This window comes from Notolepis coatsorum (assembly GCF_963971535.1).
Source record: "Notolepis coatsorum genome assembly, chromosome: 6".
Classification (NCBI taxonomy): domain Eukaryota; kingdom Metazoa; phylum Chordata; class Actinopteri; order Aulopiformes; family Paralepididae; genus Notolepis; species Notolepis coatsorum.
The window spans coordinates 174,270,822-174,288,640 of NC_140170.1; the positions used below are offsets into that span (position 1 = coordinate 174,270,822).

Below are 17,819 nucleotides of genomic sequence, written 5' to 3' on the forward strand. Positions count from 1 at the left end.
AAAAGCCTACCAGTTTGTATTCAATGTCTCTTTCAACCAAGAGAAGGAAAGTATAATTTAAGAGGGTTATGTATTCTTAAAACATGTAAAAAGGTAAGAACTAATGTAAAAGCTAGATGTGTTTACATTTTGGAGTTAAATTATGGAATAGCCTTAGTGACGGGTTGAAGTTGTGTACTTCTCAGGGGAGATTTAAAAAAGCCTTAAAGGATAAAATAATTCAGGAGTACAGTTTTGAGTAAAACATCAAACATGTTTTTTTCTTTAAAAAAAGTATATCTTGCAGCATATTTTAAGTTTTTCTTTCTTATATTAAAATATATTTCGTTTAAGAATTTGTAAAGGATAGGCAAAAATAAGCATGTGCTTCAGCCTATTCCTTTTTTTCGGTCGTTGATTTTGGATTTTGTGTGTGAGCTTGCCTTGAATATGTACATTTGGGATTTTTTATTTTATTTAAAAAAAAATTGCAAGTCCACACGGGTGTTTGATTTGTCTGTAAACAAGACCGAAAAATAAACTTCATTCATGATCCCCCCCCTTGCTGGCCAAACACTCTAGAATGCAGGCTAATCCCCTCTGGCTCAGAAAGGCATTTTCCCATAGAAAAGACACAGCTTTTTAAAGATTAAGAAGAGTAGATGCCTTCAACATGGAATATATCCTCTAATAACTTTGTATACATTTTCTTTACCATGAAGTCACCCAGAGCTGTACGTTCGTGGAGTTGACTAGTACAAGTAGACATCATCTATCTATCAGCTGGTGAAGTTGACTAGTAGAGCAGACAGCATCTATCTATCAGCTGGTGAAGTTGACTAGTAGAGCAGACAGCATCCATCTATCAGCTGGTGAGGTTGACTAGTAGAGCAGACATCATCTATCTATCAGCTGGTGAAGTTGACTAGTAGAGCAGACAGCATCTATCTATCAGCTGGTGAAGTTGACTAGTAGAGCAGACAGCATCTATCTATCAGCTGGTGAGGTTGACTAGTAGAGCAGACAGCATCTATCTATCAGCTGGTGAGGTTGACTAGTAGAGCAGACAGCATCTATCTATCAGCTGGTGACGTTGACTAGTAGTGCAGACAGTGTCTATATCAGCTAGTGAAGTTGACTAATAGTAGAGCAGACAGCATATATCTATCAGCTGGTGAAGTTGACTAGTAGAGCAGACAGCATCTATCTATCAGCTGGTGAAGTTGACTAGTAGAGCAGACAGCATCTATCTATCAGCTGGTGAAGTTGACTAGTAGAGCAGACAGCATCTATCTATCAGCTGGTGACGTTGACTAGTAGAGCAGACAGCATCTATCTATCAGCTGGTGAAGTTGACTAGTAGAGCAGACAGCATCTATCTATCAGCTGGTGAGGTTGACTAGTAGAGCAGACATCATCTATCTATCAGCTGGTGAAGTTGACTAGTAGAGCAGACAGCATCTATCTATCAGCTGGTGAAGTTGACTAGTAGAGCAGACAGCATCTATCTATCAGCTGGTGAGGTTGACTAGTAGAGCAGACAGCATCTATCTATCAGCTGGTGACGTTGACTAGTAGAGCAGACAGCATCTATCTATCAGCTGGTGAAGTTGACTAGTAGAGCAGACAGTGTCTTTATCAGCTGGTGACGTTGACTAGTAGAGCAGACAGCATCTATCTATCAGCTGGTGAAGTTGACTAGTAGAGCAGACAGCATCTATCTATCAGCTGGTGAAGTTGACTAGTATAGCAGACAGCATCTATCTATCAGCTGGTGAAGTTGACTAGTAGAGCAGACAGCATCTATCTATCAGCTGAGAGACACGTACTGAGAATGTTCTGAGCCACAGGACCACGTTGTGAAGCGGCCTCTTATGGCTTCTGTATAATCAGCACATGCGCTGGGTGAGACGGCCATATTGCCATCCTTCCTCCAGTTCTACAATACCTCCATGGGTTCTTCAGAAGTGCTCACTCACTCTGTCTCAGTGCTCAGGGGCCTCAGTGGTTTGTATGGTGAACTGCAGGGCTCCCAGAGTAAGGCCCTACACAACATTATGTTTGGCCCTCGAAAGGGTTCCAGAGAATTACTAGATATTGTATTTCGCTGCTGTCGGGACAAAACCTCATAACTCCAAAAACCCAACTTTTCAGCAGATGAAAAAAACTAACACAGATTTGAGGGTGAATAGAGTTAGGAGGTTTAGACAGATGATCGGTTTAATGCTTTTCCATTGTTTAAACTTTGTAAAACCCACACACACATATGGAGGATGATCTACGGAGTTGATTTATATAATAAAAAAAAATTCAAAAAATGGAGTTATGAGGTTTTGTCCCGACATCAGCGATTTGGTCTATTATATACAATGTATCATAATAGAAGGGATTTTTTTTTATTATTAACCAGCCTATTACAAGGTACAAACACACCTAACATTTGACCTAAGATTAAATTATCAATGTCAAGTTATATCTTTAAAAAAAATCGATGATCACAAATATATATTTTGTTTTCATTTTAGGTTAGGGCGGTGTCCACCAAAGTTAAGATTAGGGATAAGGTAAGGGTTATGTTCATAAACAACTTTTTAGGTTAAAATGATGACGAGTTATGTCGTTACAGCTTGACCAACAAGTGAGGACCATGTTAACAGACCTCAGTGGAATTGTGTTGCTAGGCAACGGCTTGGGCCCAAGTTTTATTTCCTGTCAACGGTTGATATTGTCAGACACCACACAACAAGAACACTATAAAAGAAGGAAGGGTCGTCGCGTCAGAATACCAGCGTTCTATAACAAGGAAACTATAAAAGAAGGAAGGGTCATCACATCAGAATAACAGTGTTCTATAAGAAGGAAACTATAAAAGGAAGGTACGTCACGTTAGAATACCAGTGTTCTATAACAAGGAAACTATAAAAGAAGGAAGGGTCATCACGCCAGAATACCAACGTTCTAGAACAAGGTAACTGTAAAAGAAGGAAGGGTCATCACATCAGAATACCAACGTTCTAGAACAAGGTAACTGTAAAAGAAGGAAGGGTCATCATGTCAGAATACCAGCGTTCTAGAACAAGGTAACTGTAAAAGAAGGAAGGGTCATCATGTCAGAATACCAGCGTTCTATACCAAGGAGACTAAAAAAGAAGGAAGGGTCATCACGTCAGAATACCAGCGTTCTATACCAAGGAGACTAAAAAAGAAGGAAGGGTCATCACGTCAGAATACCAGGAAATATACATCAACAATATATCAAATGTTAGCTAGTTAACAATGTAACAAATATGCTGATGATTCTGAGGAGATGGCTGATCCCATTCAACTCAATGTCCACACTTGGCACCAATGTACGCTACACGGTGATGTGACGACCCTTCCTTCTTTTATAGGTTCCATGCTGTGCAACAGGAAGTACACTTGGGCCCATTTAGAATGTCTTTGTTGTCAATGTCTTGTGTTTGTCAAGAGATCCTGTGTTTGTCAAGGTCTTGAGTTTGTCACGGTCTGAGTTTGTCAAGGTCCTGTGTTTGTCAAGGTCTTGAGTTTGTCAAGGTCTTGAGTTTGTCAAGGTCTTGAGTTTGTCAAGGTCTTGAGTTTGTCAAGGTCTTGAGTTTGTCACGGTCTTGAGTTTGTCAAGGTCTTGAGTTTGTCAAGGTCCTGTGTTTGTCAAGGTCTTGAGTTTGTCACGGTCTTGAGTTTGTCAAGGTCCTGTGTTTGTCAAGGTCTTGAGTTTGTCAAGGTCCTGTGTTTGTCAAGGTCTTGAGTTTGTCAAGGTCCTGTGTTTGTCAAGGTCTTGAGTTTGTCAAGGTCCTGTGTTTGTCAAGGTCTTGAGTTTGTCACGGTCTTGAGTTTGTCAAGGTCCTGTGTTTGTAAAGGTCTTGAGTTTGTCACTGTCTTTAGTTTGTCAAGGACCTGTGTTTGTAAAGGTCTTGAGTTTGTCAAGGTCCTGTGTTTGTCAAGGTCTTGAGTTTGTAAAGGTCTTGAGTTTGTCAAGGTCTTGAGTTTGTCAAGGTCCTGTGTTTGTCAAGGTCTTGAGTTTGTCAAGGTCTTGAGTTTGTCACGGTCTTGAGTTTGTCACGTCTCGAGTTTGTCAAGGTCTTGAGTTTGTCAAGGTCTGTGGGAAAATGTCACATTTCTAAATCAGATGCAAACAGACAAGGAAGCTTAAAACATGAACAGAAGTAAAGTGACAGAAAATATACAAAATAGGATCAGAAAAATAAAGACATGCTGGAATATTAAAGATGCTATAGATAACATGTTTATGTCGAGTAATCATTTAAAAAAAGATAATATATCCACAGAGCTTTTAGAAAGGTGCAGAATCCCCCCCCCCCCCCAAAAAATATTGATTCATGTATTTATCATGAAAAGAAATTTGGCGGGTTGAAAATTAATGTTGTTGTTGCGGGCATGTATCCCCTCCCTACTTCCTATTTTTCACAAATGCAATGCAGCCGATTGTATAAATGACATGCTGGTGCTCTAATGCAATAGAGTGGCTGAGTGGTATCTATAGCACCTTTAAAAACGCATAATAATGATGTGTGTGTGTGTGTGTGCGTGTGTGTGTGTGTGTATATATATATAACAGGTCTCCATATAGTTCTGTTATGCTGACAATGAATGTCCAGACATATGCTGCTTCACGGCAGAGAGACCAAGGTGGGCTGGTCATACTGGGACCAGTATGGGCTGAGAGACCAGTGTCAACCAGTCTGGAATCAGTCAGTATGGGGTTTAGTTCTACGGAGCCTAGGAACTGGTGCAGACCAAGGAAAAAACATTCAGACTGGTTTGGATCAGATGTTGAACAAGCGTTGGATGGGGTCCTGGTCTTAATGTAGACCAGTACAGAATGTGGTGGGTCTGGTCCGGTCTTTGCTTGCTGGTCTGGGGAATCACTGAGCACCATATCTAGAGAGAGAGAGAGATAGAGAGAGAGATAGAGCAGAGTTGTGAGATGTGGGGGACCCTGATGTAATAAACAAGACGAAAGTCTTTCTCTGGTCTGCATCCCCTTAACAATTGTGTGTATTGAGCTGTACTGTATTGTACCCATTCTGCAATCTGTTTTTTAGGGCTGTCAAAGTTAATGCTTTAACTTTGGAGATTCATTGAAATGATTTAAAGCGTTACATTTTTTTTATCTAGATTAATTTATGGATTGAAAAATGTTCAACGTTCTGAACTGTCAGCAGTATCTTTGTTTGTTCTTTTTTTGCATTGACTCATGCACCTTTTTGAAAATCATCTGACATGAAGATGGAACACATTTTTGTTGTTGATATGATTTATATTACTGGTAGTTCATACAAGACATTATCGTCCTCTACGCCAATCTGCACTTTAACATAGGCCTGGGTTGTTTTTATTTCTGTTAGCGCCGCGGATATAAGAAAGAGGTCTAGCAAGCTGAGTCAATGTTGATGGTTTTGTTGAACATTTGTATTTCACAGGAGAGAAACTGTATTGAAAGAAAGCTATTAAAATAGTCTTTGAATCTAAATATACTTTCTTTGTGTCGATTTTACATTAATTCCATGATTTTACTCAAGTAAATATCTGTTACAAGCTTCGGTCTTAAGTAGAAAAATGTGATTTTTAATCTAGATGAATCTAGATTAATTACAGAAAATTGTGAGATTAATTAGTTACAGTTTTTGTATCTATTGACAGCACTAACATTTTTCAATCAATCAAGATGTCAGGAAGAGATGCGAGCAGCACATCTATAAACCTTTGTAATGAACCCAGAGTTGTCTGACCTTACTAACATGGCAGAGAAACACTTACCTCTGTCTGACCTTACTAAGATGGTGGATAAACACTCACCTCTGTCTGACCTTACTAACATGGCAGAGAAACACTCACCTCTGTCTGACCTTACTAACATGGTGGATAAACACTCACCTCTGTTGACCTTACTAACATGGCAGAGAAACACTCACCTCTGTCTGACCTTACTAACATGGCGGATAAACACTCAGCCCTGTCTGACCTTACTAACATGGCAGAGAAACACTTACCTCTGTCTGACCTTACTAACATGGCAGATAAACACTCACCTCTGTCTGACCTTACTAACATGGCAGATAAACACTCACCTGTCTGACCTTACTAACATGGCAGATAAACACTCACCTCTGTCTGACCTTACTAAGATGGCGGATTAACACTCCGCCCTGTTGACCTTACTAACAATGGCGGATAAACACTCACCCCTGTCTGACCTTACTAAGATGGCGGATAAACACTCACCTCTGTCTGACCTTACTAAGATGGCGGATTAACACTCACCTCTGTCTGACCTTACTAACATGGCGGATAAACACTCACCTCTGTCTGACCTTACTAAGATGGCGGATAAACACTCACCTCTGTCTGACCTTACTAAAATGGCGGATTAACACTCACCTCTGTCTGACCTTACTAACATGGCGGATTAACACTCAGCCCTGTTGACCTTACTAACATGGCGGATAAACACTCACCTCTGTCTGACCTTACTAAGATGGTGGATAAACACTCACCCCTGGCTGACCTTACTAAGATGGCGGATAAACACTCAGCCCTGTCTGACCTTACTAAGATGGTGGATAAACACTCACCTCTGTCTGACCTTACTAACATGGTGGATAAACACTCACCTCTGTCTGACCTTACTAACATGGCGGATAAACACTCACCTCTGGTCGTCCATGTCCTCCTCCAACTCCAGATCCAGCTCTGAACTGAAGCTAGAGTCCCTAGGGGCCACAAACACACTGACACACACACACACAGCCTGTGAGCTACAGACAGACATATGCAGTAGGGCTTTACATTTAATACAAATGTTAAATCACAATATGGCCTAGTGCAACATCCAACTCTCAGGAGACTGTAATGTTTGATAAAGGTGAAATATGCACCAAAACACCATTCTAGATGAAGTATTGTGGTGCAGCAGAGATGACCTGGTCTACAAATGATCAGAATCATCAAAGAAACTTATTTTTTTTATCAAATATCGTGGAATAATTTCACAATTGCAATATCTGTGAAAATAAAAAAAGGTATACTTTTTTGCCAGACCCAGAGGGCTGTCCTACAATAGAAGCGAACGTCCCTGACTGACTGACTGACTGGTGTTGTGGCTTGTTTTCATATTGTTCAGCGCTGATATGAATGAGGAGGGAGACTGTAGTAACAACACATGACAAGCTAGCCTAGTTTAGCACAAATCAAATCAAATCAAATTTATTTATAGGGCCCGACAACACACGTTAATGTCCCCATGGGCCGTACAGGTCTTCTTTAAACAAGTCAAGAAGAAAACATAACAATAAGTCAAGAACAGAACAAGAACACCATAAGGTCCAAACATTTTTAGATGAATGCAAATAAATGAAAGAATGCAAGCACTCCCAGATATACCCCACGCGAAGGTAAGGAAAAACTCACTAAAACCTAACAATAGGGAAAAAAGCTCCACAGGCAGTGTGGAGGAGAGAAACCTTAGAAGGGCCATTCAAGGGGGGATCTCCCTTCTTAGATGTTGGTGATAGTAGTGTTGCAGACGGACAGTTGGTAAGCATGCACTCATGTGTGTGGTGAAACACAGATGAGTGCATGCAATAGCAACTGTACATTTTGAAAGATTTAAAGATAGAGCTAATAGCGATAGCAACTGAACATTTTGAAAGATTAAAGATAGAGTTGATAGCGGATCTATTTGAGGCACAGGGGCGGCGCAAAGAGGGTCACGTCCTCCCCATCTTAGTCACGGGACATTCAACACTCCGGTCGTTGCTCAGGGACAGCCGCAAATTAATGGAAGTGGATATGGACCAATAGCCTAGCTCTCCCTAAATTTTAAGCTAGGCTAGTGGTCCGTATAAATAATTAATACATTTGATCCACTTCCATTCATTTGTGCTAAGCTAGGTTAGCTTGCAGCCGGAAAGCTTTCTACTGAACGCACAGAGAGGAAATTAGTATCTATCTTCATGTCTGACTCTGGAGAAGATGATAAGTACAGCTCCCATAATGTAGGCATGTTCCTTTAACACCAAGTACTGCTACAACAGTGGCCTACTGGTGCATAATAATCATTATCATCATCATCACAACACCAACCTAACAGACCGGCACGTGAAGAAAACGATTCTCTTCAGTCGTTTGTTGTAGAAGAAATAGTTAAAAGACCAGAGGTTCCCCTCCTCTCCGTATGGATCAGAATCCAGGTCCGGGTTGTAGCTGCAACCACAAACACAGAGTGTTTTTGAAACGTTAAGAGAGTGTTTTTGAAATGTTAAGAGTGTTTTTGAAATGTTAAGTGTTTTTGAAATGTTAAGAGTGTTTTTTAAATGTTAAGAGTGTTGTTTTTGAAATGTTAAGAGTGTTTTTGAAATGTTAAGAGTGTTTTTGAAATGTTAAGAGTGTTTTTGAAATGTTAAGGGTGTTTTTGAAATGTTAAGAGTGTTTTTGAAATGTTAAGAGAGTGTTTTTTAAATGTTAAGAGTGTTTTTTAAATGTTAAGAGTGTTTTTGAAATGTTAAGAGTGTTTTTGAAAGGTTAAGAAAGTGTTTCTGAAAGGTTAAGACAATAAGAAAGAGTATTGCAGCAGGAGTGCAGTGATTGGTCAACATTACAAGCCCTTGCAGCAAGAGTGCAGCGATTGGTTAAGCATTACATCACGCGCGCACAGGCGTGATCTAATGAGTATAACACACAGCTTCAAGTGATGTAATGCTTTTATACAATGGCCAAATTCACCCAACCTTATTGCTATACAATAAACACAGTAATTGAAGCATAATGGAGATTTATTCACAAAACCATCCACAGAAAAAGTAGGTCTAGAAGCAGAGGGAGGTGCTACAAAGCATGCCATCTAACAACAAACTTTATATAAATCCCACAATTTATTATTGTTTTGACAATGGGTCATGACAAACCAATTACATAATCCAACATATGTGTAAACAACTAACAGTTGTTCCAGTTGACTATCTTTTTTTAATTATTCGTTACGAATATATCCATACTTCCATTGTGTCCGGGACATCCAGTGAAATCGCTTTGTGTGACGGCCATTTTTTTTTTACGTCCGCGATTTTTCTTTTGTTTCACAATGGGTCATGACAAACAAATTACATAATCCAACATATGTGTAACGAACTAACATATTCCAGTTGAGTATCTTTTTTGGAGGATTCGTTCAAAATATATTCATACTTCCATTTGTCTATCTATGGCGGATTCATTCAGTCTCATTCAAAAAAATAAATAAAAGTAATTCGGTTGTGGGAGGGATCTGGGGTCACGTGGAGTGTGTTATACGAAATAACAACGGCTAACGTGACTGTTTCAGCCAATCAGAATCAAGATATTTGCATGCCATTGTATAATCAACATTACAAGCCCTTGCCATATCTGCCAGGAAGTGTGATTATGCATGTTTCCTACCCAGGGGTTTGATTGATTGATTGAAAAGTTTATTAACAGATTGCAGAATGGGTACAGTACAGTACAGCTCAATACATACAATTGTTAAGGGGATGCAGACCAGAGAAAGACTGTACTGGACTGTACATTATATTAACATGAACACCAACCTGTAAATGTCACATTCTGACAGGGTGATTTCAGTATCCATAGCTTCCCAAAGCTGAGGCTGTAGTCGACTGAACTCCTCACCAGCTGCTGCTGACAAACTGCTGTTGACCGCATTAAATACCTACAAGACAGAGAGAGAGAGACGGAGAGAGAGAGAGAGAGAGAGAGAGAGAGAGAGAGAGAGAGAGAGAGAGAGAGAGAGAGAGAGAGAGAGAGAGAGAGAGAGAGAGAGAGAGAGACGGAGACATAGAGACAGAGACACAGAGAGAGAGACAGAGAGAGACAGAGACAGAGAGACAGAGACATAGAGACATAGAGAGAGAGAAAGAGACAGAGAGAAAGAGATATAGACAGAGAGAGAGAGAGAGAAAGAGATAGACAGAGAGAGAGAGAGAGAGAGAGAGAGAGAGAGAGAGAGAGAGAGAGAAAGAGATATAGACAGAGAGAGAGAGAGAGAAAGAGATATAGACAGAGACAGAGAGAGAGAGAGAGAAAGAGACAGAGAGAAAGAGATGTTCATTGTCTAATGCAGGGGTTCTCAAACTTTTTAATACCACAACCCCATTTTATTTAGGATTATTTTTGGCGACCCCACACTTAATGTATCACGTAATTTCAACGTGGAATTAAGGAATATCAAAATAAAAGCCCACGTTGTTGAACTTGATCATGCATATTTATTAGAGAACATTTTATTACATCACTATGTTATCAATACACATTTATAAAACAAGGTATATTTTGCCCAAATATGTTGCCAGAACAAAAATATTTATATATTTATATAATAGTTTGAGAACCACTGGTCTATTGTCTACCAGAGGTGTTCATTGTCTACCAGAGGTGTTCATTGTCTACCAGAGGTGTTCATTGTCTACCAGAGGTGTTCATTGTCTACTAGAGGTGTTCATTGTCTACCAGAGGTGTTCATTGTCTACTAGAGGTGTTCATTGTCTACTAGAGGTGTTCATTGTCTACCAGAGGTGTTCATTGTCTACCAGAGGTGTTCATTGTCTACCAGAGGTGTTCATTGTCTACCAGAGGTGTTCATTGTCTACCAGAGGTGTTCATTGTCTACCAGAGGTGTTCATTGTCTACCAGAGGTGTTCATTGTCTACTAGAGGTGTTCATTGTCTACCAGAGGTGTTCATTGTCTACTAGAGGTGTTCATTGTCTACCAGAGGTGTTCATTGTCTACCAGAGGTGTTCATTGTCTACTAGAGGTGTTCATTGTCTACTAGAGGTGTTCATTGTCTACCAGAGGTGTTCATTGTCTACCAGAGGTGTTCATTGTCTACCAGAGGTGTTCATTGTCTACCAGAGGTGTTCATTGTCTACCAGAGGTGTTCATTGTCTACCAGAGGTGTTCATTGTCTACCAGAGGTGTTCATTGTCTACTAGAGGTGTTCATTGTCTACTAGAGGTGTTCATTGTCTACCAGAGGTGTTCATTGTCTACTAGAGGTGTTCATTGTCTACTAGAGGTGTTCATTGTCTACCAGAGGTGTTCATTGTCTACCAGAGGTGTTCATTGTCTACCAGAGGTGTTCATTGTCTACCAGAGGTGTTCATTGTCTACTAGACAGGCTCCTACAGTAAAAGACCCTCCTCCACACAGCTGATTGGACAGGCTCCTACAGTAAAAGACCCTCCTCCACACAGCTGATTGGACAGGCTCCTACAGTAAAAGACCCTCCTCCACACAGCTGATTGGACAGGCTCCTACAGTAAAAGACCCTCCTCCACACAGCTGATTGGACAGGCTCTTACAGTAAAAGACCCTCCTCCACACAGCTGATTGGACAGGCTCCTACAGTAAAAGACCCTCCTCCACACAGCTGATTGGACAGGCTCTTACAGGCAGGTACAGGGGAGGAAATTAGGCCACTTTACTCGCCAAATGCGAGTATTTTTTACGTTTGGCAAGTAATTCATGAAGAGCACTCGCCAGTCTGGCGAGTACTAGTAATTACAAAACAAAACAAAAAAATCATTCTGCAATCTGCTGATTCGCTCACTGGCACAAGCCGAACTCTGACTCCCCCCTTGATTCCTCCCATTTGCGCCTCATAATAATCCAACCATAACCAATGAACATCATCGTTGTACAAATGCGCTCTAAGCTCCTCCAATGAACACTCATTTTCTAGAAGATGCCGCCCATCTAGGAGAAGTGGACAGATCACTGGGCGCGGACCTACAGACTCCTGTCACCGGCTTGACAACGTAGACAAACTTAGACAAAAACACATCAGTGGATGAAAATAATTGCATGTAGAGTCGTCGCTTTCGGATATCAGTGCCGTCTGACATGGGGGCGAACAACAGCATGCGACGCGTCTCCTTCGAGTCGGATGAGAATGACAAGTCAACCAGCATTAGCCGGCTAGCTACCTAGCATGTAACAAGCTACCATAACGCGCGTTCAACATAGTGGACTATACTGAGCGGCTTTGCTTAAATGCAGCCGAGTGACATTTTATTATTACCTGGTTTCCCCCCATATCACCACTCGCCCATATGCCCTTCACAACGGTGATGTTGTCATACTTGGCATTCAGAATACACCTGCTGAACCCCTAGCGTTGTCGATTCGGTTCCAATGTATTGTCATCTTACAGCACAAGTACAGTACAACCAGAATACATTTGGCATACAACCAGAGTGCAAATGTAACAAGTCAAGTTGTTTTATTTAGCTATTACATTACAGTGAAATGCTTGGTTCTTTCACTGCCCAACTCAGTCCAACCTAGACCAGCCCAACCCAGTCCAACCTAGTCCAGCCCAGCCCAGCATCTTTCACTACCTAGTTCAGCCCAACCCAGTCCAGATTCCAGAATAGTGTTAATGTTCATGTTAATATGTGATATCCTAATATTTTGAAGAGTAGAGACAGTGTGATTAATACATGTTGTATGCTAATATTGTGAAGAGTAGAGACTGTTATTAATGTTTTATGCTAATAAATATTTTAAAGAGTAGAGACACGGTGTGATTTTTACTATGATTGAAAATCAATTTAGACGAAGACATACAAAGAAGTAATTATCACAATTAGCGATTTTTTTTTGGCTGGTAAAAAAAAATCAGTTTGTCTGGTAAAAAAAATCTGATACTCGCCAGTTGGCTGGTAAGCCAAAAAGTTAGTTTCCTCCCCTGGGCAGGTATATCTGTGCTGTGTGTGTGTGTGTGTGTGTATGTGAGTGTGCGTGTGCATGTGTGTGTGTGTGTGTGTGCACTAACCCAGGTGACGCTGGGCTCCTTGCTGAAGGCCTGGCTTTTAGCGGAGCTGAAGTCGTAGTCGGGTCTGAAGGACTCGTTCAGGGTGGCGATCAGATAAAACACTGTCTTCCTGCTGCAGCGGTCCCACAGAGGCCCCTCCCCCTCGTCCCCACTCTGAGACCGACTCAGCCTGAGAGAGAGAGAGAGAGAGAGAGAGGGCTGACTCCAGCAGACTGAGGAGGAGACAGGAGGAGGAGGAGGTGACGTGTTCTTACCTGCTCCCAGGGCTGACTCCAGCAGACTGAGGAGGAGACAGGAGGAGGAGGAGGTGACGTGTTCTTACCTGCTCCCAGGGCTGACTCCAGCAGACTGAGGAGGAGACAGGAGGAGGAGGAGGTGACGTGTTCTTACCTGCTCCCAGGGCTGACTCCAGCAGACTGAGGAGGAGACAGGAGGAGGTGACGTGTTCTTACCTGCTCCCAGGGCTGACTCCAGCAGACTGAGGAGGAGACAGGAGGAGGAGGAGGTGACGTGTTCTTACCTGCTCCCAGGGCTGACTCCAGCAGACTGAGGAGGAGACAGGAGGAGGAGGAGGTGACGTGTTCTTACCTGCTCCCAGGGCTGACTCCAGCAGACTGAGGAGGAGACAGGAGGAGGAGGAGGTGACGTGTTCTTACCTGCTCCCAGGGCTGACTCCAGCAGACTGAGGAGGAGACAGGGCCTCCAGGACGTGAGGAAGACCCTCCTGGCAGAACTGTTTGAAATGCTGCTTGTCCTCCCCAGCCATCTTACAAGAGTAGCTCTCGATCCTACACACACACACACGATTGGTCGGTTCACTCAACAACTACAAAGACGGCAGTGACATTAAATATACAAGTTTCAAGTTTTCAAGTTTCTTTAATAGTTGTCATACAGAAGTACAGAATACTTTTGTACAAAATGCTTCTTACTGTTGCGCTCCAGAGACTGTGCATGACAAGATAAGTATGAAATAAAAACATAGTAAAAATTAGAAGTAAAAAAAGAGGTCACAGTGTTCAGTTTAGACATATGTACAATGTTCGTAGACGTAGTTACCATACAATATACAATACTGTGCAGTGTACTAATATACAATACTAGGGGTGCACCGATATGAAAATTGGCCACCGATACCGATTGTTCAACTAACACAATCGGCCGATACCGATACCGATACCGATAATTGTGGCAAAAAATAAGTATTTTTAATTTTTTTTAATATTTTTTTTAATATTTTTTTTTTTATTTTTTTTTATTTTTTTAATGAAACTACTGTATATTTGTATGTGTGTTTGTATTTGTAGGCCTCTTTACTTACTTAAAAAAGGAAACATCAAGAAATATGTTTATGGTATCACTGATCCCTCTCCCAGTATCGTCTGGCGGCCTGCAGAGGGATACTATTTTCTCAACCAGAGCTTTCAACCAATGCAATGGAACCATTCTGGCGGCCTGCAGCGGGATACTATTCTCTCAACCAGAGCTTTCAACCAATGCAATGGAACCATTTTGATTGACAGTCGATTCGGCCAATTACGCCACACCGCTAGCACCCACCTCCTGCTTACCACCAAGCGTTTATTCATTTTTCTACTTCGGGGCATGCCGCCATTGATGATCTGCTTGCGAGAATGCGAGTCAAACTCAGAACCACAACAAGCTAATACGTTAGCTGCCCGGCAGTGCCCGCCGACCAGCGCGCTCCACAGGATGGCCAAACGAGACACAATGATTTTACTGCAACAAATGTTATAATAAAACAAAGCCTTTCTATACATTTGTCTGGTTGAAAACTTTATTAACAGATTGCAGAATGTGTAGTTGTGTACGGAATGAGCAACGGAATGTAACCGAGCTATGCACGGCTTGCTTGCTATCTTCGGGTAAATACTATGCTGATGTAATTGAACGTGTAACTAACTATAATAACGTTAATGCCACAAAACGAATGTTTGTGTCATTTTAACAGCAGATACTTTCTTAAATGCCATCCTCCCGACAGAGCGGTGTTGATGGGGAGCTCTGATGGATTCGCTTGGTTGTGTTATTACTATGCATTGAACAGCTAACCGAAAGCTAGGGTTAACTAATGTTAAAGGTTTAGCCATAACGTTACGTTGGCTAAAGTTGGGGCTATTCTTAATCCAGTAATAATGGCTGCAGACCTGCAAGCAAAGTACAGCAAGTTGGCAAAGGAGTATTCCAACGTAAATCACATTTTCACCAGTAACGTTAGTCTTCTGCCTCCCGGCTATGAACGGACTCGGAGTAATGCCTTGCTGCTATGGGTAATAATAATATGCTGATGTTATTGTCCGTGTAACACTAACTATATAACGTTAATGCCACAAAACGAATGCCTTGTTAATCATAAATAGTAACTTTGATGCAGTAGCTTGTGTGTGTGTGGGGGGGACGGCGGGCGTTGTGCAGGTGGGTCGCGAGTGAATTTTTTTTTTTTTGCCTTTTGACGCTACACAAATGGATGGTTAGTTATCGGCGACTGCTATCGGCACATTTGAGCTTATCGGCCGATAGGCCGATAGCAGTCAACAAGGCACTTATCGGCCGATACCGATACCCGACCGATATATCGGTGCACCCCTATACAATACTATATAGTGCAAGGCATAAATGGACGAGGTGCAGTTTAGGTACAATTCACAGTAGGTGTACGAGTTGTAGTGCAAATCCTTTATCAATAAATATAAAGTGTAAGTGTGTTTGTGTGATACAGTCTAGATATTATTTATTGGCTCCGCCAGTTACACCATAATACTATAGCCTACCATTATCTGAAAAGCATTATTTGAATGCATATGTACATGCACACACACATACACACCTACAGTGTAGACAGTTATGGTATTCTTGACTAAATCAACTAAAATCCTCCCAGACAGAGGTGTCTCTGGGACAAAGATCTGATGGAAAAGGTGGCTTGTTACATATCAATTAGGCCTAATGTTTCAATTGATTGTGCAACACTACTTCTACCTGTCCTTTCACACACACACACACACACACACACTAACAAACACCATGTGGTATGTATGTACATGTTTACATGTTTATAGACCCAAAACATACACACTGATAGTATACATGTAACCAACGATTAATGAATAGGACTATGTCTACTCTACACAGTGTCTCTCTTTCTCTCACACACTCTCTCTTAAGCATGTCAATTTCAATTCAACTTTATTTCAGACACTTAGAAAGGTCCATATGAAAAAAGAAAAAGACATAGCACAACAATACAATACAAAACTGTAAAAAAACAACCATCCATGGTATCAAAAATACAGTCAAAATACATAAAGGCTCTTTCGCCAATGACGCCACAAAATAGAATTGAACCTGGTTACTGTTTACATGATTAATTAAGGCCACAATAACACTGTTCAATGAGTCCTCTAACTAACCGACACATAAACCTGTACATAAGGTTTCTTAAAAGTGCCTTAAATGTAGAAACAGCTGGCTGGCACTGTGCCATCTAGGGACACGCAGGAACAGTCGTAGAGCATCATTATAAGCCACATTATCAGTCTTTGCACACTGTTTTTCCTGTAGCTGACCCACAGGTGAGCAGTATACAGCAGCGTACAATACGCTCTGACATTTTGACATCTGAATTGCACCACATATGAATAATGCATACATATCAATAAATACCATAACATATTTTTATGCATAATAATGTAAACTTTTGTACAATGTCTCGTTTTAAAAACACACAGCAGGCATACATCTTACCTCCCAATAATCTGACAGTCTCCAGTCTCTATAGTCAGTTTGCTGTTAACGGCTTCAAAGCTCGAGTTCTCCAACAGCTTCATTGCGATTCTTCTTCTGATGTATCTTCAATATCTTTTAACAGTGACCTCAGTTAACCCAGCATGATCTGAACTGTCTGGACTTCGGTTTAGTTCAGGTTCATCTCGCAACATACATTTGTCTGTCTCGGAATTCCTACTACAAGGTTAATTATTCAAGTTATTCAACGTTATTGACAATAATAATGGAAAGGCAGGCTGATATTCACACAACACACGGGTGTTTATTATTATCCAGGCCTTGGTAAATAGCTGGCTAACGGATCCTCCACCGGATTAACAAGCAGGCCGACCCGCTATTCAAACCCACCGTGATGTTATTATTAATATTAATAATTAATATTAATTAATATTATGTTGTTTGCGATTCACGGATGCGGTATTAAGGGAGATCTTTGTCGAGGGTTCAACGCACTTATATGTCTGATAAAAATGTCCTCCTGTTTACTGTGGAATTTCCAGTACCTGCCATTAAACAAACTGAAACGAGATTCCAGATTCTTCATCCCCGGCGATAAAGTGTGAGAATTTGAAGAGAGAAACTCGAAGGCTTCTGGAGAGCCTCGTTTATTTTGGGTTTCTTGTGCTATGCGCCTCAAATGTATCGGTGATAATAAATAAAAACAGTCGCGAATTTGATCGCCGTGTCTGTTGTTGTTGTTTTGGCAGAAAGCGGAAAATGCTAATGTGTTCCTCTTCCGGTCGGGTTTCTTTTCAAAATAAAAGAGTGGTTTGTTGAAAATGCTATATATTTTTCCACATAAAAACACCAAACTAAGCATTAAAACGAACCTACTGTACAGTATGCAATACATTATTGTGTTTGTGTATGATAATAACGGGTATAAAAGTCTTCATGAAGTACTTCTCACTACCTAAATGGATACATTATGTGTATTGGAGTGCACACAGGCTATAAATATTGGACACTGTACTACAGTTCTACTTTTCCATACTACTTGTGGTGTGTCCGTCCGCATGACAACTATATCATCACACCGTTCAGGAAGACCACAGCTTTCATTAGATACATAATAAATAATTAAGCAAAAGCTGCGTCCGACCAAATGTTGCTTGATCTGAATGTGCTCTGAACAGGTTAGTAGAAAAAGAGGTAACCACTGCACTCAAACAGGTGCGTAGTC

The 17,819-nt window shown here is 41.1% G+C and overlaps 1 protein-coding gene across 1 annotated transcript; it reads right to left on the reverse strand.

The window, feature by feature from the left end:
• Positions 1-2,363: 2,363 nt before the first annotated feature.
• maf1a (MAF1 homolog, negative regulator of RNA polymerase III a) lies at positions 2,364-17,332 on the reverse strand. Its single transcript, XM_084316799.1, has 7 exons — positions 16,595-17,332; positions 13,486-13,617; positions 12,830-12,998; positions 9,585-9,706; positions 8,104-8,223; positions 6,672-6,749; positions 2,364-4,899 (listed from the first exon to the last, which is right to left on the reverse strand). Exons 1-7 carry the CDS (start codon positions 16,675-16,677, stop codon positions 4,884-4,886), a joined length of 720 nt encoding a protein of 239 aa, XP_084172925.1. The 5' UTR covers positions 16,678-17,332; the 3' UTR covers positions 2,364-4,883.
• Between the last annotated feature and the right edge of the window lie 487 nt (positions 17,333-17,819).

Excerpts from the sequence above, each read along its gene's own strand:
- maf1a (XM_084316799.1), bottom strand. The coding sequence starts at position 16,677 with ATGAAGCTGTTGGAGAACTCGAGCTTTGAAGCCGTTAACAGCAAACTG. Across the intron at positions 13,618-16,594 it reads GACTGTCAGATTATTGGGAG|GATCGAGAGCTACTCTTGTA; the intron begins GTAAGATGTATG and ends GTGTGTGTGTAG. Across the intron at positions 12,999-13,485 it reads GGAGTCAGCCCTGGGAGCAG|GCTGAGTCGGTCTCAGAGTG; the intron begins GTAAGAACACGT and ends TCTCTCTCTCAG.